Raw genomic sequence first — 21123 nt, forward strand, 5'->3', positions numbered from 1 at the left:
CTGAGCAAAGATAATTGGAAAGAAAAGGCACATTCCTCTGTGGGGCAATGAACCACCAATCTTGCACTTTCCAGGCGCGTGCTCTACCATCAAGCTACAGAAAACAGACATCTTTTCGAAGAACACTGTGCTCCTTTGGGCCGAATGGAACTACACAATAGACAGCTTATACTCTTAACTCAGTAACAGCTCGAAATGACATAGAACAAAAATCGATCAACATCGCCATCTGGGGGGCTGTTTTTGTTACAAGCTGTTGCTGAGTTAGGAGGCTGTCGGGACTGCGCAGTCCCATTCAACCCAAAAGAACACACTATTCTTAGGAAAGAAGATGTATGTCCTCTGTAGCTAATGGTAGAGCATGCGCCCAGAAAGTGGGAGGTTGATGGTTCGATTCCCCCACAGAAGAATGTGACTTTTCTTTCCAATTATCTTTGCTCGGTATCGAGTCACCTGTACTTCATAATGAGAGTAATTTCTTCAATCCATTTCAATTAGAAGAGAGAAAAAAGGAGGAACTATGCACACGCCATAAAACAGATTTTCCAATTGAAGATGAATTCTGGATATTAAAATAAAATGAAACAATAAAATTAAATAATTCAAAATTTTAATTTCTCTTTTAATAAATACTCATAATATAAATTTCAATTGATAAAACTGCAATATATTTGTCTCATTTTCACAAATGAGATTGTATCGATTTCCATAAATATTTTGCTTTTGAAACTGCTGTGGCATTTTTGATAAACATTTCATAGGGCACCTGTAAAAAATTAAATAAAAATACACAATCCATGTTTTTGTTGTATGAATAATTTTTAAAACAGGAACAAGATATTTTTTGAATTTTATATGAAAAATAATCGAAACATATTCAAAATCATGTATAAGTCATGCTTATTTTTTTATATTCATCGTTCTAATAAATTTCTGAACCAATATTAGGGTTACCTGCTCCAAACATTGATCTGATAAATCCTCTCCCTTTTATACTTACTCAGATCAATGTTTGTGGAGAGAGATTTAAGAATTATAGTAGTTGAACTCTGATTTAATGAATCAGAAGAAACCAACAATTTTATTTGTTAAATCTGGGTCAAATTGATCAGGAGCACAAACACACTCGAAACGACAAACTTTAAAAGCTACTTGCTTTGAGGTTGCTGTAACAACTTATTTATGACAACAATTAAAAAGAAAAATATATTAACTTAAGAATAAAATCAGGATGCATTCAAAAAAACTGCTTGATAGAAGTTTGTTTGGTGTGTATGCAACAGTTTCATCAAAATTCTCTGTCAAAAGTGTCATTTTTGGGTTAATCAAAAAACGCTTTCTGTTCAGACGATCCACCATTCTTTGCTTGTCAAGACAGAGCACAAACTTGAACTTCATTTCTTTACTGAAATCTAAACGAACAACACAATGTTCTACGGTGCCACTGAAACCTTCCCAAGCAAACTATAAATGGTTTTATTGCCTCCTTCATTCAAAAAGGAAAAGATTCCTACCCCCTTTATTTTTCATCTGCCTCTAAAGCAAAGCAGGTCACATCCACAGATTATGGTTTCAAAGGATTAGAAATAAGAAAAAAAAAAAAAAAAAAGGATAGTTAAAAAAATCATTATATCAAGGGTTTTTATGCTTTGAATAGAAGCTTGAGCTATATTTTTGTCAGAATTTTAGAAAAAAAATTGTTAAATTGAGGAATTTGTTGAATCATAGTTCATTTTTATCAGGTTCGACTGTAGTTCCAATCAGCTGTGTATATTTTCAGTATTATGATATTGGATGGTTTGTGTGTGACAGTCGATTGTAATATTTAACAAAGTGGACTCGAAGTGACTTGACACATCTATTGCCAGTTTTTTCTTTGCCACGCTCCTGATGAGGCATTTGACAGTCAGCATTAGAGACTTTTGCTATTTTGGAATTGTCGCAAGATGCATAGCCTCCCAATACTATGCCAAAAATGTGGAAATCAGAAATTTCCACATTTTTTGCACCATAATTTTCTCAAATGTTCATTATATTCTTTTTTTTAACTACAGCAGATCCTGCATGTAATGCCTTTCAAAAAACTGTCATGAAAAGGATATTGTAAGCAGGAAAAGTCTTTCATCAGGAAATCTTGAGCATTAGTAAGAGTTAGGACCCGGAAGATGAGTTCTTGTAAGAGGGAAAATATTCTAAAAAAGGATGTTATATAATACTATTAAAATTTTAAACACCAAATTGTATCTCAAATAATGTGATTTAGCATGCCAGAGTCCTAAAACCACATACCACATTAAGCCTTATAAAACCACATACATAGAGTCCATATACCACATTCCCTCACATTAGCAGGCATGCCGAGAAACTAGAGCGTAGTCTCCCAAACTTTTTGTTCCATCGCCCCCTTCTTCAAAATTGTTTTTCTCTCATCGCCCCCAACTCAAATAAACCCATAGCACCCTATGTTAAATCAGTTGGTTCTATCACTCCCTTGGACCATTCCATCGCCCCCTTTGGGAAACACTGAACTAGAGGAACACCAGATTTTTGAATCGGGAAGGGGGGTGGGGGGTGGGGTGGTCTGGTTTATTCACGCATGCCTGGAAAAGCAAAGTTTAATAAAGAACATAATATGTATTCAGCTGGTGGTGGAGGAAAACTCGAATCTGTGATTCGAATTTCCTGGCATGCAGGAAAATACAGGGTATTACTGGCAGGTTTGTCTCCCTCTATGTTTCCTGGCATGCTGGCTAATGCGGAGGAATATGATACCAATTTTCCACCACCATGTGCGCCAAGGCAATTTTAGTTCTTCATGTTTGTAAGGCTATTGTGCCATCCAATGATGATGTACAGAGATCAAACTCTTATTACTTAAATGAGTGTTGAATCTTTCTCTCTTTAATGATATATTGAACAATGTTTCAGCAGCGGGGGGGGGGGGGTGTCTAGAAGTTATTTTCTTTTAAAGCTCTTTTCAAACTAGCATCCTGATTAATAAGATATATTCATGTCAAAGAGAAGAACACATTTAAATGCAAGAAAGCTTCTACTGCTAAAGGGCTGCTTTTAGTTTATTCTCATTCCTAACACTAGTGTATGGTATCACCAGATGTGTTTTAGGTCTGAAGTAGTATTGAAAAAAATAAATCAGAAAATTTATTCAACATCTCCTGATGATACCAAGACCCTTGTATTAGGGGAAACACCAAAAATACACTCAAATCTAGTGGCAAACCAAGAGAGTGGAAAAATTCTATTTCATATCACGATAATAGAAAAAACTTATTACTTAAATCAAACTATATGTAAGAGCAATGAAAAAACCAATGCAGTGAAACCTCAATATGACGATACTCTGCAGACCAAGAAATATAGCTGTAGAGGGATTATCGTTATACCAAGAGGTGCTAGTTTAACATTAGACTACAGGGGTTTCCAAACAAGCCTTGGAAAAAAAATTTTGTAGAGGGATTTATAATTATATCAAGTATTATTGAAATGAGGTTTCACTGTATTTGTGAACGATAATAGCAGAGTGCGTAATAGTTCGTTTGAAATGTATTACAATAGACTCCAAAAAACGTTTGTGAAATTATGGGGGCATTACTTGAACAACTGTGTAACCTTCCATAGAAAGTAATTTGACAGCCAATGCATTAGCACCGGTCAAGACAGACTCGTTCAATGTCAAGTCCTTATGCAACCATATCATCAAAGCGATTCTAAAAATATACAAAGAGATTTTGATCACAAGAGAGACAATGACAACAATTTGAATATTTTTCGACAATACAAATACAAATACAAATACAACGCCACAACAGGCAAATTGCCCAACGAGGTGGCTGACTTAAGAACATCATGGATCCCCGAGCCCCTACCTACTACTGCTACACCACACATGCAACCCCCCCCCCCGCGGAACCCCCCAACGAATCGGTACATGCGGGAATGAATCGGTACATGCGGACAATGCTACTCAATGACTTACTGCTGAATTCACTTACTGCATGAATTAATAATTTTACATTATTATTTGAACCAATTTTAAACTTTTTAATTTTGAAGATGTATTTGACTTCAGATATTTATTTCAATACAATATAATTTCTTCAACTTATTATACCAGGGCGAGTCAAAAAAGAATGAGACAAAAACTGTATCAAATTTTATTTTGGTATGGTCTGACTGGTCTCATTGACTAGTTTGCCTTTGTCAAGCATGTCTGCAATTATAATATGTGCTGTTACGCCAGTTACTATTTTGAAACATTTTTTTCAAAAATTATCCCTTGCCTTCTTCAGATCCATGTTTATGAGCAAAATCATGGCCTAAGAGCCCAATTCAATTCCAGAGAATAAAAGAAGTTGAACGAGCAAAGTTAAAGTGTGCATGTGTGTGTATGTGGGTGGGAGGGGCATAATAAACTTAATATTTTCAATTTTGTGAGTCCAAATTAGACAACAATGCCTAACATGAAGGAGTGAAAAGAATGCTGAACAGTAATTCTGAAGAAGTCAGAGATGATTATGAAAGGGTTTCAATGGTTCAAGATTGGAATTGATTTTGCTCTTTTCTTTTTGACGCCTTTGTATTACAGTAAATGAGACACACTTGTTTAAAAATACAGAGTGATCCAAAAGTCAGGGAAAACTTTAAAATTCAATAATTCACAAACAATGATTGCACAAAAAGGGTGGCTATATAGCCGGAAAATGCAATATAAGGCTGTTGCATATAATGTTTATGATAAATACCTCTTAGATCCAGGTGGTAGGCTCTTTGTGACCACTGATGGCTTAGCCTTCAAACCATATTCTGTCAAAAGAAGGGGTTTTTCATCTTTACCAATGATGAATTCAGCATCTGAAACATGAAAAAAAAGAAGAATCAGAATGATTATATGTGGGCATAAATTATGTTATAACAATTTCTTTTATCTTTTTAAATTTACTCAACAACATGAACTTTACTTAATGTGTAATTATCACCTCAGCAGTTCCTTCAAATTTGTATTTTTGAGGGTTGACTCTATTTCTCTGATTCTTTGAATATTAACGTTGACCTCATTTTTATAATAGTAAAAAACGCTGGAAATTTTAAAAGTTGTAGATTAGGGCTGGCTCGATTAATAGATTTATTGGGCAGTTATTTGACCAATTGTTAATTGCAGTTAAAAATTTTAGTTGAGTTGATAAACTTGATCAATCTGATTAAAATTTTCATTAAAAGTTTATAATTTAACTTGAATTATTTGATGAAATCAATAAGATGTTCTGAATTATGTTCCCATATGTAATATTTCAGATATGTGACCATATTTAAGAGTATTTGAATCACCATTTTGATCAAATTTTTCGACATGGGGAAATACAAGTAGATTAAACAAAAACTTATGATTTGTTTCCAATTAATTTTGATGGAAGTTGTAGAAGACAAAATCAAAATTTATTGTTTCCACTGTGAACAGCAGTTTTTGTATTTGGGCAACACAAGTTTTTCCCTGTTAAGTTAATTAATTCCCAGTTAAGTTAGATACAATATAACTTTTTAAATTTGTAGTGAAAAACACTGCATCTAATGCATTTATTTTTTGAAATATGTTTAAAAACGTAAATTTTGAAGAATCAGCATTGTGTGGTTAAAATGAAAACCTTCTTACCAATGGTTATGCCCATGCTTGTGCTGAGATTTATAGCTGCATATCGACCCACTGGAATAAAACTTTTCAATGACAATAGAACAGATTCTTTGTGCATCACAGACTTTTCACTTTTGGACACCTACAAGGCATTGAACGTTTCATACGTGTACTGGTACATAAATATGTCTTCTAAATATATATTTAATTTTAATTCATGGCTGCTTTTCCAATAGATCAATGATAACTGTGATTACAGTAAAACCTTACTATGGACACCAGTGGGACAAAAAAAACTTGTCCATAAAAGAGGGGATGACCATTAATCAGGGGTTTGAAAAGTATACTTTTATTATACAAAATGAAATTATTATTTGTAAAAGAGGGGCAACTGCATCTGAGGGGGTGTCTGTTAACAGGGAGTTTTACTGTAATTACAACACAGTACACATAATGCAAGGCCATAGTGAGCCTTCTCGGGTCTACAGAGCAGAAGTTTTAAGGAGGGTTCCTCCTCCTCTCGTTTTTTCAATGATATATTTTCGAATTCTACAATTAATTTTTAAAGCCAGTCTCTCTTGCAGATTACTTCAAACAAGAAATTAAAAATTTCTAAGAAATATACAAAATGAGTAAATTTTTTTTGTGGGAGCCCCATTTGGTTTGAGGCCCCAGTCTAGTCACGAGTCTGACATAATGTAACCTCAACTGACTTACTCCATCCATGTCAAGGAACAGATCGCATGAGAATATACATTCTGGATATGCATTTTTTAGAACAGCCATCAGATTCATCATCTTTATTCTAGCTTGAACTGGCAAAACTCCACCATAAGAATCTATTAAAAAGAAAAAAAATAATCAAAAAATGAAAGTTTACACATGGAACTTGAAATAAAAGGTGTTCCGCAACACGGGCAATAAAATGGCAGTTATAGACATGAACTGTATAGTAAATGAATAATAGAAAACACTAAATTCTAATATTCCTTTGATCCAGACTTAATGGTATTCAGATTAGGATCATAGAATAAAAAAAAAATCAAATCACAGAGCTAAGTTCTTTCATTTCAGCAAAAAAAAAGACAGTAGTTATATAGAAAATTTAAGACAGAAAAATAATTTTGAATGTACAAAAAATTGAGAAAAATTCAACCATTTTGTATCTAATGTACTTTCTTTTTCATTGTATGCATATGCGCAATGACATCAGAAACAGACTACTGTGAACATAGGGTCTAATGCAGTATGGCCACAACATTTTAAAAATAGAAACAATAAAGATAGATAAAAATTAAATGTGTTAATGAATTAAATGAGAGGTTGTACTATAGTGTTATCAAGAAGTCCTAGGAGCTTACAGGGCTTCTAGATTACCCTGCAAAACAGTGTGGCAAGCTGTAGTCTTCAATGGACAACTGCAGCCTGAAGAATGATCTGCAACTGTTCCAAGAAGGAATAGAGTCATTTCATGGTTATACACATTAGATTAAGCTTCAGATTAAGTATTGAAAAAAGCTTCTAAAACCAACATAGTGTGTCAAAATCACATGAACTTAAATTTGGAGTGTATGGAGCAGTGGCAGAGCACATCTTGACCCCAGTTATTGAGCAAATCACTCACAGAATGTATTAATACAACTACGTACCAGTATACGCTCTTCATACACATTTCTTGGTGGAATTTCTAATGAATCGATACATGCTTGCCTTTGGGCCTTGAGGTTAGAAAATGGTAGGAAACCAACTTCAGCCGACCACCACTGTGCTGCCAATGGGGTTCCAACCTGGATCCCTATGACAAGAGTGCAGCACGATGTCTGTACGACCACACAGCGGCCACAGAATGTACCGAATGTGCTTAGACATTGTTAAGTGCCATTCACAGAAGACTCTTTTTACCCACCTATCTATTACCCTGTAAGGCAATGCAGATGTTCCATAAGGTTCTTGAGGAGCTTGGTGACACTGTAATGCTGCACAACCTATGAGACATCTAATTTTGATTCTTTTGTTATGAAATCACCATCATACTACATAAACAGCTCAATAACAATGGTCTTTGTTTTTGTTATCATTGCATATATGTATGTAGTGAGAAGCTAGAGTTTTTTTTTTTGCTCTGAGTGGGTACCTTATCAACTTATGATTTAAATAGTATTGGTGTTAAACCAGACATACAGAATAGAGGATGTTATGTGGATATGATTTTCAAAAAGAAAAATTTACTTGATTCTACAGGGAATTGAACCACGGTCCCCTTGCAGTTCAGGTCAGTGCACCAAAAGTACTCTATAGAAGCAGCGGGAATTTACTGCTTCAAAGGCATACACTTCTTACATACTTATATGTAGTACAGTCGGTCCCCTGTATTCGCGGTTTTTTTTTTCTTTATCGGATTTTTTTTTAAAATACTCAGCAATTGTCGTTCACGTGTATTGTTTACAAAATTTGAGTTGTGCTTGTTTAGGATGGCTCATTCTTCTAGTGCTACTGATAATGCTTTGAAAAGGTAAATAAAAGTGAAAACTTGACAAGAAAAATTTGATATATTGACTGCTTGGCGAAGTCAATACCTTTTGTGGTTCGCCATTACGGAATCAACGCATGTTCGGTGAGATATATCAAGAAAATGGAATCTGAAATTTGTTCAGCCGTAGATGTAGCTGCACCTGTGGCAGTCAAAACTTTGCAGTGTCTATGGGATCCACGTGTTTCACGTACAGAAAATACTGTTTTTTTGTGGGAACAAGACTGACACAAAAAGGTATTTCAATTGATTGTAATAGTATAACACAAAATGAAAAAAAAATTTAATTTTCCATAAGGAAAGGGCTGGTGAAACGTCTATTTCATCAGAATCTTATGCAAGTAAAGTTTGTTTCATAGGTTTAAGAAACGATTCGGATAGCGCAATGTAAAAAGCACTGGTGATCAAGCCTCTGCCAACCAGGAGGCAGCTAGAAAATTTCAAAAGACTTTGTAGAAAATTATTGAAGAGAAATGTTATGCACCTCACCAGGTGTTAAAGAAGTTAAGCAAGAGGAAGAAAGCAAGCTCCTGGTTTTAAGGCAAGTAGAGATAGACTTACTATGTGGTTTTGCGCAAATGCATATGAGTACATGATAAAGCCCACCATGATTTTCAAATCTGCGAATCCGTGAGCATTGAAGGGAAAGGATAAGACAAAGCTTCCAGTATTTTGAACGAACAATAAAGAGGCTTGGATTATGAAAATACTTTTCCTGGATTGGTTTAAACGGTTTTTCGTTTCGGAAGTCAGGAGGTACTTAGAGAATGAATACATGCTATTCTCAAAGTTATTTTGATATTGGGCTGACCGAGGAGGAGTTAATGCAGCTAACTGGTCCTGAAACTGAAGCAGTACCAGATGAAGAAGATCAAGATAAAGAAGTAGAAGACAAGTTCACCACAAGTAACATAGCGGAAGGGATTCGCAAGCTGAAATCAGCAACAGATTATTTTCATAACATAAATCCCTCTATTTTACGTTCTTCACATGTAGAAAAATTAGTAGAGGAAGCCTTGTCAACATACTCCAACATACTTAATGATATGAAGAAGACACTGCAAACAGAAAAATCACAACATTCTTTCAGAAAACATTGGGAACAATCGCTGCACCCTCTTTTACATTCCCTTCTACCTCTGCGTCACCCTGCTCTTTCTCATGATATTCAATAAACGAGATATACAATAAAAAACCTATGGTTTCTTTTATTCGCGGATTTCCATATTCGCGGTCACTCCCGGAACGTAACCCCCGCGAATACGGGTGGCAGAATGTACACTCATCCAGGCTGTGAGGGGACAGTGGTTCAATTACCCATATATATACAGAGGCAAGGTAATTTTTCTTTCCAAAAAACATCATTTCTACATAATATCTAATTATACTGTATATCTTTTATAAATGAGTGGCGAGTGACATCTTACTTTATACAAGTATTGGTGTTTTTGCATCAATTATTACTACCATTGATAGTATTACTACCATTAAAATAATAACCTTAATATTAATACAGAAATCTGAGTGGAACATTCACCAAGGAAATAATAAAAAAATTGACAATAATAGAATAACGGTTGTGTCAGTGAATGCTGAGGTTGACGAATGCATGATTTTGAAATTATAAGAAAATAAATTATGTAAAAAAAATTACTCAGAAGCTTTCGGTGAAAATCTGACGATACAACATCTAGAAGGACATCCTTGTCAACACAATTTAAAATGGCAGAAGCCCAAACTGCATCTAGATAAGCTTTCGGTTCAATATCTGCCAGCTTCAATGATGGTATCAACTTCTTCAGCAATGATTTATCCTTGGGAACATAACACAAAGTAGCAAGTGTCAATAACAATGAAGTTGAATCTTTTGATGAGCATAAACTTGAATTGCTTGTAAACCATTGACAGCATGCGTCTAACATCCCTGGAGATAAAAAGTATCATTAAAAATATGGATAAGGATATGAATCAAGATTTTCAACAGGCTGAAACTGAATGTTGAAATCATGAATGCATCAGGGGAACAGAAAATTTGGTTTCCAACATCTGATCTAATAAGAGACATCCTATAGGGTTCATACTGTGAAGACGACCCACGATTATTTCTGCACTAAGCTCTACCACACGAATGACAGCCGTGTATAAAAAATACAGTAAAACTGTCTTTTTTGCAGACACCAAAAACACCAGACGGGCCAAAACAAAATTCCATCCAGAAAAAAAAAGTTCCCCAAGGTAATTCATTTAGAAATACACTCAGTTTTAATAATATACATCAGAGATTGTGTATGAAACTGTAGTATTGTGAATACCGTTGTATAAATACATAATTTAATTTATAATGTAACATAAAAAAAAAATCAATTACCATGGTTTCCTGTAAATAAGTGAAGAAAGATTTCTTGAGAAAAACAAGGTATAGGGAAATGCCGACGCTTCATATAAGCAGCAGCATTTTCTTTCAAGGTCTGATAAAACACTATATATAGCAATTAAATAAAACTTAATTCTGCAATATTCCCATCACTGCTAAAGTTTTCCTAGAGAGCTTTATAAAAATGTTATTTAATTTAAGCTGTGGGTTTGAATGAGCTGCAAGAGCTAAAAATTAACTTTATAAGCTATATAAGCCGCTGCTTCATTATGGGAAATTCATAAGAGGAATTACAAGATAAGGAATATCTGAACAAAGAATGATTTTGTCTGTACAAGGGTTTTAGCTGAATGGGAATGAATGATGAAAATAGTGTTGGTGACCGTTAATCAGAGGTTCAAAATGCATACTTTAAGTAGGATTTTTTTATGGAAATTGTTATTTAGCTGTAAAAGAAGGGTGATCACATCTGCTGGCTGACTGTTAAGAGGGGCTTTACTGTATAAAAGTTAGTTACTTGAATGTAAAGTGGTAGTATTAGCCTCAAGAGTGGGGGTCATCTGATTCTGATGAAACAAAACTAGGCCACCAATACAAATATAGAAAATTATCAGTAAATAGTTAATTGCTATTTTCCTTTGAGAAACCTAAAAAAATTGGGTGGATTGTCTTGGTTAAAAGCCAGAACATCTGGTCACTAAACTCTGGAACTAGCATTAATGCTTCTGAACACGTTTTTGATTTCAAATTTCTATCTTTGTGTTCTCTTGATTTATCTGCTGGCTAATGGGACTGAAGATGAATTCAGGAAAGGAAATTCAACTGCCTCTACCAGGAATCAAACCCATGTCCTCTTGAACGCTGTGCGATTTGATACATTAAAAGGTAGTTGTAATGAATTCGGGGATCCAGAACCAAAACAATTTTTTAAATCTATGATTTCATATTTTTTTGAGAGGCAAAATTCTGCATCCAAAAGGTACACAAAATTACAGAAATGCTGAAAAATAACTTAATGAAAGAAATAATTTTAAAATTAAAACAAATAATTTCATAATCAAAGAAAATTTATAACTAATGAAAGAAAAAAATGGTTTCAGAATTACTGAAAGAAAAAAATTTGTGGATTTATTGAGAGTAATTTCAGAATCGTTAAAAGTAATAATTCATAAAAAAAAAATCTAAAAATTGGTGAAAGATATAATTTTATAGTTACCGTAAACCGGGGATCACTTTGTGACAGAATTTGAAGTTTTTGTTGTTAAGCATTCATTTTCATTCCCCGCCTTTTAAAAGCTGGTGGTTTTGATTACTCCATCCTTCCTCTACGAAACTATATATATATATAGCTAGTTGCTTCAACCATTTTTGAACCACCAGCATCAAAAGTTGTCACAAACTCGCCCAACACCATGGGGTGAGTTTGTGACAAGCTTTTTTTGTATTAGAAATGTATGGGAAAAATAACTGCCAAAGTCAAACTACATACTCTTTATTCTAAACTATTTTTACAGTCTGAAGTGAATTATACATTTAAGTAAAAATAAATTTAGTTCTAAAATTTGTCGTGCGGTTGGCTTCTTCCCTGATAAGAACATCCAATGAACCAATACTTTATTTCTTTGTGACAAACAGATGCTGTCACAATGTCACCCTTCCGATCTTTGATTTTTGGCATAATTATTAATAGCTAGTACAAGACACCCAATTAATATAATTTTGCAATATGTTTGAGATAATATATAAATGCTCAAGAATAATTACCTGTCAAACAATATTCTTTTCTGTGTTTTACTACACAATTCAAAGTTTGCAGTGAATACAAAAGCACCAACTAACTCAAAACACACCCTCGATAATGCTGCTGTCAAGTATAGAGAGTTTGTCAGCTGACCGGTAGGTGACAGCATATATGACATCAGCCTATCATGTTGCCCGTTTTCTGTTTGGCTCCAGGATCATGGTGGTACGAGATTCAAAATAAGAAAAATTTACATCTTGTCACAAAGTTAACCCCTCAGTCACAAAATGACCCTGATTTATGGTAATGAAAATATAAAACTAATGAGAGAGAAAAATAATTTCAGAATCATTGGGATAAATTTTAGAATTAATAAAAGAAATAGTAAAAAAATCAGAATCGGTGAAAGAAATTATTCAAAAAAAAAAAAAAAAATTGACAAAAGGAACAATTTTAGAGCAAATGAAAATGTGCAATAATTTAGGAAAGCCTGTTAAACAAAGGAGAACACCTTGTTAGGACTTGGTGGCTCGCAAGTTTCATAGAAAGTTTAAATTTGGCTTGTATAATATCTGAAGGTTGAAGACCTCTGCCTTAGAACTTATGTGTGCCACATGGGACCATACATGGACAGTCAGACCTAACACAGCAATAGCTCACATATACCAGTTGAAATTTTTTTACTAGATGACGACTTACCTGAAGATGATGTACCACTCTCTGCTATTTATTATGAAGGTTTTATCAGCTGACTGATGCAAAGATGAACTCAGGACGGAAAAGTCAGTTGCCTCTACCAGGAAGTGATGCTACATTTTCTCTCAATATGCCCGGTGACCATGCTAGACCACTACACTATAGAAGCAATGAATTTCTTTCCTTAGAGCTTACACACACTGAAGTGGAAGGACATAAGTTTGATTACCCCCGTTGAGGGAGTTGAATTTTTTCTCCCGAACTCATCTTCGCATCAGACAGCTGTTAAAACTTTTGTATGAATAGTGATGAGACAGCATTTTCATATAGGAGACTATTCGGCTCCCATCAGGGGCATGGCCAGAAATTTCGTTCAGGGACGATGGCGGCCAAAGTGGTAGAACAATAGATTTGGCAGTTTTTTTCCTTTTTTTCGGTCATTTTCTCACATTTCGGGGGGGGGGGGGGACCAGGCACCTTGGTTCTCATCATCAGCTATTTCCAGGTTCAAAAAGTATTAATTGATTCATTCTCCAACTGGAATCAAAATATGTCAATAATTCATTACACTTTATATCAAATGATTTATACCTGAATGTCGCCATCGCAGCTGCCCACAAACAGTTAGTAATGATGATATCAATGACGGTTGCTTGGTTTCAATGATGTCATTAGTCCTGGCATTCGTCAGAAAAAACAGGAGTTCCTGATTGAAGTAATTCAGAGATAGAATTGAAAACATGATGTTGACACTGTCTTTGAGACTGGGCTTATCACCAGCACATATACGAGAACATAGCTCTTTCAACAGAAATTTAGCTCGAACTTTTTGCTCTGACAAATGGAAAAAACATTTTATGACATCCTGCTGATTTACGAGATCCAGCAGGTCAGTGATTTTCTTTTCGATAGCTTGGATTTCGTCTTTTTTGAAAAACTTTAAAAGCTGAACTAACATTAATACCTCCGAACCTGTTTGGATTTCAAACTTCCGTCTCTGTAGCTCTTCGACCAGAGTAGCAGCGACAGCTTTTTGTAGAGGAGTTTTCAGGTTTTTGCTATGCAGATGAAGGCAGCTTATAACATCAATGGTTTCAAACATCTGAATATTAGCTAGTATCGTCTTTTCAGCTTTTTCGATGGAACTACTGGAAGGATCCAATCCAATAATAAGCAAACTACGTAGGCCAGATACTAGCATGGAAGGTTCTAACTTGTCACAGCCATTTTCAAAAGCTTTATGGAGTATTTCAAAATCATGATCGTCTTGAAAACTAGAAAAATTTTCTTTCTTCAAAAGAACTTGAACACGCAGCGCTTTTAAGAGCTGTACACAAATGACTTCATGTAGGTACCTTGTTTTGACAGTTTTTAATATACTGGCCACTGAGTCACTAGCGAAAGGTTGAAAATGAATGGGTAAAGCCTCGTGACATTCGTAAATTTGCTCTGGTTGATTTTCGAATGTTTTTGCTGAAACTGAAAAAGACTGGTTCATATGATTCAATGTGTGTAGAGCTCTGCAGCCACAAAAAGCGTAACGCCTGCTACACATAGCAGCACCGACTGCTCGGGCAACGATCATTTTTGGTCTATTGATGAGTTCTCATAATTTGAGCTCTCTACCATGTAGGTTTGTATAACTCCAGATAGGTGATGTGTATAATCCTGAAATAGCAAATACAATTCAATTAACATATGGATCAAAAACAGAGGACAGTCTTTGTGAGATCTTTTATATTAAAAAAAAATGTTTTTAATAAAAAGAATCTACAACCAACTTGTCGGGGTTTGACAAGATGTTTATAGTCGTAACTCACCAGGTAGTAATCGACTCACTAGTCACCATAGATGGCGATAGACCTGAGTTGTGCACTATTTGAAAGAAAGGAAGCTTTCTTTTTAATGGTGGACAATGGCATTGTTCAATAATTATTCACGTAAAATCATTGGAAAGGCGATTGAAAGCCATCAGTATTTCAGCATCATTCACCATCAATCTCATCCCACAACTGTTCTCCCAATCACTCTCTCCCCCTTACCTTCACACCCTTTTACCATTATTTATTTTTTGCAAAACACATCATACGGCATCAATATCTTATTCAAGAATTAAAAACACTGTAGGCATGTGAGAACTGCTTTCGGAACATTTTTTATTATTTTCTGGATAGTGAATACAGTGTTTTCATATTATATACACTATATTATGATAACATTAAATATCCATCTCACATATTTTTAGGTTCAACATTCTTTTTCGCAATATTTTTCAGCAACTTTAATAACAATTAGTGATTTCTGGCAACGTTTTTGATGACAATGTCCCATATTTTACCCTATTTAAGATCACAGTTTAATGTATTTTTCTCAATAAAATTTGGTAACCTGATCTCATTTTAATATTTTTGTCCTGTGAAATAAATTTTTGTTTACTGCGGTTCTTAGAAGTCTTTAATCCTCCCCCCCCAGCAATTAGAAAATTTTATTCGATAAATCACATTTTTGACTACATTTAGTAGGGCTGGGAATAGATTAAAATTTTTAACAGGTTAATCAAAAATTTTTTAATCAATCTACAAATTAATCAAATATTTTTTTTGACCATATAATATTAATAGATGCTATAAGAATGTAATTTATTCATTTCACTCACCCATTCGGTAGATGGAAACAAATATAGGAATAGATTAAGAAATTAAGGCTGCTCGCTTCAAGCAGTTTAATATGTTGAATATATTTTGTCAAAACCTGTAATTTCCTCACTTATTTCTTGTAGTTTTTTTAAAAATCAGTTATTTTTGGTTATTATTCCCTGATTTCGAAACTACTTTCGATTATACTGTTGCTTTTTATCCTAGGAAACTCCTCTCGAATGGTACTTGTGAGGAGATGAGCTGATGCTTCCAAGAATATGAAAAACTACTGTTCATAGCAAAGGCAATAAATTTTGGTCTTCTTCTAAAACTCGCATCAAACTCAATTTGAAACTGAAATCATCAGTTTTCATCAAATCTAATTTGATTAAAAGTATTGATTCAAATATTTTTAAATATGGTCACTTATCCAAAATGTTCTGTATGAAACATAATTTATGACATCTAATTGGTTTCTAAAATAAAATCAAGCCAATTCACAAACTTTTGATAAAAATTCTAGTGAAATTTCAATCGACTTGATTAATTCAACTAAAATTTTTCAACTGCAATTAATAACTGATCGATTAACCAACCCAATCAATCGGACCAGAACTAATCAGGGTTGGGGTTTTCGACGTCTGAAACTGGTTTTGGACAGGACACGCGGGAAAAACTGTCTAAAACTGTCCAAAAGTGTCTGAAACTGCCCAAAACCTCCAAGTTTCAAAATGTTATGTGGAAACCTTTTGTTTTTTTTCTATGATACTAATATATTAAAAAATAATACTAGCAGAAAATAAAACTAATTAAATCAAAAATATTTCAAAAAGTGTGTCATTTGGTTTTTTTTTCTAAGTTAATTGTTTCACCAAATTTATGGTTTTAGGCTGGAAATCTGATAGTAAATTAATATCACGCATATAACTGTTTAAATATAAACACTGTTTTCAATTTTTTAGTTTGTTGTAAATGTTATTTCTACTTCACATCTTATTTTTCATGTATGATTATGAAGCAGGTACTGTATTTAGTACAGTGATTGTCCAAAATCCTGCCGAATCTGTCCAAACATTTATCTTTAAAAAATACATTATATTGAAGGACCTAAATACGCATAGCCACAGTTATAATCATTGCATTATTGTGAAACTAAACATAAATATTATTTTTTATTAGGTACCAATATAATGATGTGAATAAATGTCAATGGTGTAGTGTTTATTTAATGCAAATTGTTCTATTTTGACTTTTCAAACTTTTTCTTTAAATTTTCAAGTGAACTTTCTATTTGATATTCTCAATTTTCAAAAACTAATTATAAATAAAGGAAAATATCCGAAGAAAATGAGGCCAGTATGTAGCACCTACACATGACTAACGGAACATAATTTCACAAACACTGATTACGCCTACATGATGATAAAAGACCCAGAATTTTTGTTAATTTAAATTGTTGCTCTTATGAGGCTAGAAGCTAATATTTCACCTGATAAATTCAAGCTATATTTACAATTTTATCACATGGCGGACAGCAATAAGAAAAACACTGGAAGAAGGCTTATCAAAAGACTGTCTTGTTTTTTGTCTCTTGAAATTGTTTTTTTATACATTCGTGTCCCCCAAGTTATGCATCAATTGAAAGAATATTTTCAAATTTTGTTATCTTAGAAATCATCTTGGCACAGATAAGGCAGCTAAATTAGTTATGTGTTATCAAATGTTAAAAAACACAGCTGCGCTTGATTATTAGTGTTCCATTATTACGTAAGTTTAATTTCATTCTGTAGCAGGGTTTAAGCTGGATAAAAAATTCCTTTCGCAAAAAAGCGAAAATTGGGGGAAAAGCTTTAGCAAAATGCTGCAATTCTAATGCAATGTTTGATGGTTGTACGTCTCGTTGCGTACCTCCTGTACGCATTTTTGAAAAAGTGGCTGCTACTTTTTGTGCATTCTACGATTTTGTTTTGTATTTTGCGAAAAATGTGACCGTAGCTTAAACCCTGTTCTGTAGCCACATATATATTGCTTTTTTCTAATTTTGATGTGACAAATTTCTATCCCATTCTTGTATCTTTCATGTTTCTATAAATCTAATATTTAACTTCAAGACAGTTCAGTTTTCAATTGTTTGATAACCTGATATCAGTCATATAACCTTTGCACATACTGTTTTGAATTTTAAAATTTCATTATATTTAATGCAATTTTAATATAATACAATATAAAGTTTATTATTTGATTATAGAAGTTATAATCAAATTGCAAAGTTTTCACTTATAGTTATAAATAGGAGGTTTTGGACAGTGCGGTAAACACTGTGGTTTTTGGGGAGATATAGATGGCTTCTTCAGCGCCTCACGACACAGTGCGTGAAATTAGGAAGGCAGATTCATGTGTCTCCAGTGGTGTAGATGGTAGCATGCTTGCCCGGTATGCAAGAGGCCTGGGTTCCAGTCCTGGCGGAGACGTGATGACTTTTCTTTCCGAGCTCACCTCAGCATAATATCCGGAAAATAACTGTTTCCTTGACTGTGGTTTTTACCATACTGTCCAAAACCTTTCCAACCCTGGAACTAATATTTAATGATATCGTGTATTTATCCTATCCTGTAGGATCATGATTCCCAACATTTTCCACAATGATAGATGTTGAATCCAAGTGTGAAAGTATAATTTTTATTTGAACCCTAAAGGGGGGGGGGGACATAAATTACAAAGGTTGAATAATTTTTCATTCAGTTAGAATTAAGTTTCATTAGAATTAATTTTATCAAGTCTGTTTACAGACCATGGGTTGAGAAACACTACTACTGCTACTACTAAACCCAAACATGCACCTCGTTCATATTCCTTTGCGGAACCTCTAACGAATTGGTACATGCGGGAATGTGCGTGTACGTGTAGTGAAACCTGATGTGAAGTTTTTTTCTGTGTACTGCTTGTTATGTGTAGTGCTGTCATCTTCCACCAGTTTTTTCTAACTATGAGTGAAGCGTAATGATTGAATAATTAATCGTTGTAGGCCTGTTGCTCTCTGTGGCGAGACTTTTTAATGGGGAGATCGGCTCGCATTTGCGACTTGAAGTTGGGAACCACAGGAAACCAACTTCAGCCGACCACCACTATGATGTTAGTCTGGTGGAGTTCAAACCCGGATCCTCGCGACGTGAGTCTGTCATTATGACCACTCAACCACCGCAGCGGTGGTTGAGAAACACTGCATTATAGCAAGAACAGGGCTAGTTGGGGGTTAGTGTGCATTTATGGGGGGGGGGGGAACTGCACAGGCTGTAGCCCAACATGGCAAGTTTGGATGGGCGGAAAATTTGAGGAATGAGTGGTGAAGAACATTATTAGAATAGAAAAAGCATGGTAAAAAGTTTTATAGCATCCACAAAAGCAGTAAAACTATAAGTCTGCCTCTGCCAAGAGAACGAGGCATTAGAGGTCAGTGAGTGACGTACAGAGATTCAAGTATGTGAGTGAACAGAAAAGTATGCAAGCATGTGGACTGATCAAAAGAGCAAAGATTCACACAGTGAGTGACCTAGAGAGCGAGGGACGAGGTCAGTGACCAACCAAAAAAAGAGACATAGAGAGTTTCTAAGCATGAGAGTGACTTGGAAATCAAGGGACTAGATCAGTGAGTGTCTAAAAGATGGTGTTAACATGTCAATGACCAAACGAGAGACCTAGAGAGAGGGGCCATGACAGTAAGCATCAAAAACAGTGATGTACAGAGTTTCTGAGAATGACCTAGAGATCAAGGGGGAACCAGGTTAGTGAGAAATCAAAAGAATGACCATGAATGTGTGCAAGCGTGTGAGGGACTAGGAGAGTGCTTTAGAGAGAAAGAGTGGGGTACTATTTCAGTGAGCAACCAACAGAATGACCTAAAGCAGTGATTCCCAACCAGGGTGCCACAATATCTTCGGAGGGGTGCCGCGAGATATTATGGAGATACATAAAAAATATTGTGGTTCACTTAAGGTCTTAAAATAAATTAAGTCAAATTAATTACTCTCATCCCAATTTCACATTAATGATTAATCAAACAAAACTCTATTGATGTATTTTTACTGTGATTTTTGTTGTAGTAAACTACTCTGTATTCAAAGAAGGGTGCCCCAAGTTTAAAATATTATTCCCAAGCGTCCCGCAAACTTCAAAAGGTTTGGAAACGCTGACCCAGGTGTGAGGGGATTAGGACAGCAAGCAAGCAACCAAAATAGTGGACCAGGGAGTGTCTGAGCATTGCAGTTGACCAAGAGATTTTGCACACCAGGCTAGTAAGCAACGGAAACATGTGAGCTACCAAAAAAGAGTGACCTAGAACATGTGCAAACATGTAAGTGACCAAAACAGTGTTTTAGCATGTGAGTGACCTAGAGACACATGCGTATTTACAGGGGCTGTGGCACATGGCTACAAATTTGAGTCAATAAAATTAAAATTGAGTGGGAGAGGGACGGCAAAATTTGTATAGCCCATAGCCGGCGAAACCATAAATATGTCTCTGGACAGGTGGAAATCTTGAGGAGGAAAAATTTTAGGGAGCGGGATTGCTTGCAAGTTTTTTTCCTTGGGGGGGGGGGGAACGGGTAAATTTTCCAGAAAAGTTCCAAGTCAATATCTAAAAGCATTTTAAAAGCAGTGCCGTCTAAACGCATGGGCCCACCCGGGGGGGGGGGACCCTCAACCAAATGAGAAGTAGTTAATTTGTCAAGTAGGGTCTCGGAAAAATCGCTTGGCCCGGGGGCCCATACAGCTCTTAAGACAGCCCTGCTTATAAGCAGTGCCGTCTTAACGCATGGGCCCCCGGCCGGGGCCTAAGGAGAAGAGGGGCCTCACAAAAATGAGATTCGGTTGAAATTTTCTAGAATTCACGAGGTAGCGCCTCAGGAACACCAATTGACCCGGGGGCCCATGATGCTCTTGAGACGGCCTTGCTTAAAAGTTGAATAAGCAAATACATTACCCAAAAAAAAAAACCAAAAAACTTTTTGTTTACAAGTATGTTATTTGGTAGTTATATATTGTAGCTATTTAGCCTTTGCAACGACTGTTTTGATTGCTTTTGTTCTTGATACTCGGAAGCTCAAAACCAAGGATTATCAATAGTTAAGCTGACCATACTTTCTCGAACAAATTACAGGATTTTCAATTCAATTTTCATTCAATATTCAAAACATTGCTCAGGCTACGACCTCTTGTACATAACTTGGTTATATAGGAGGTCATACTCAGGCCCGTAGCCAGAAATTAAATTTCGTTCGGAGGGGAACCACTTCCATTTCGTTAGGGGGTGGGGGCAAAGTGATAAAACAATATATTTGGCCATCTTTTCCTTCTTTATTCAGTCTTTTGGGGCATCGAGGGACCCGGGTTCGACTCCCGGTAGAGGCAGAGATGAGTTTGGGCCATGTTTGGTGTTTGCAGTCTTTTGGGGCCGTTCAAGTATTACGTCGGCAATTTTTCAGCCATTTTTGACCCCTCCCC

General features: G+C 35.2%; 1 protein-coding gene across 1 annotated transcript; it reads right to left on the reverse strand.

Moving 5' to 3' along the window:
- Positions 1–593: 593 nt before the first annotated feature.
- Positions 594–20672, reverse strand: LOC149075824 (FAST kinase domain-containing protein 4). The gene is made up of 8 exons (XM_089243338.1): positions 20603–20672; positions 13577–14653; positions 9829–10098; positions 6362–6483; positions 5666–5786; positions 4761–4869; positions 3611–3725; positions 594–766 (listed from the first exon to the last, which is right to left on the reverse strand). Exons 2-8 carry the CDS (start codon positions 14568–14570, stop codon positions 683–685), a joined length of 1815 nt encoding a protein of 604 aa, XP_089099464.1. The 5' UTR covers positions 14571–14653; positions 20603–20672; the 3' UTR covers positions 594–682.
- Between the last annotated feature and the right edge of the window lie 451 nt (positions 20673–21123).

This window comes from Pholcus phalangioides, unplaced genomic scaffold (genome assembly GCF_987345545.1).
Source record: "Pholcus phalangioides strain wild (caught in Gottingen) unplaced genomic scaffold, Ppha-v1.0 ptg000015l_1, whole genome shotgun sequence".
NCBI lineage: Eukaryota > Metazoa > Arthropoda > Arachnida > Araneae > Pholcidae > Pholcus > Pholcus phalangioides.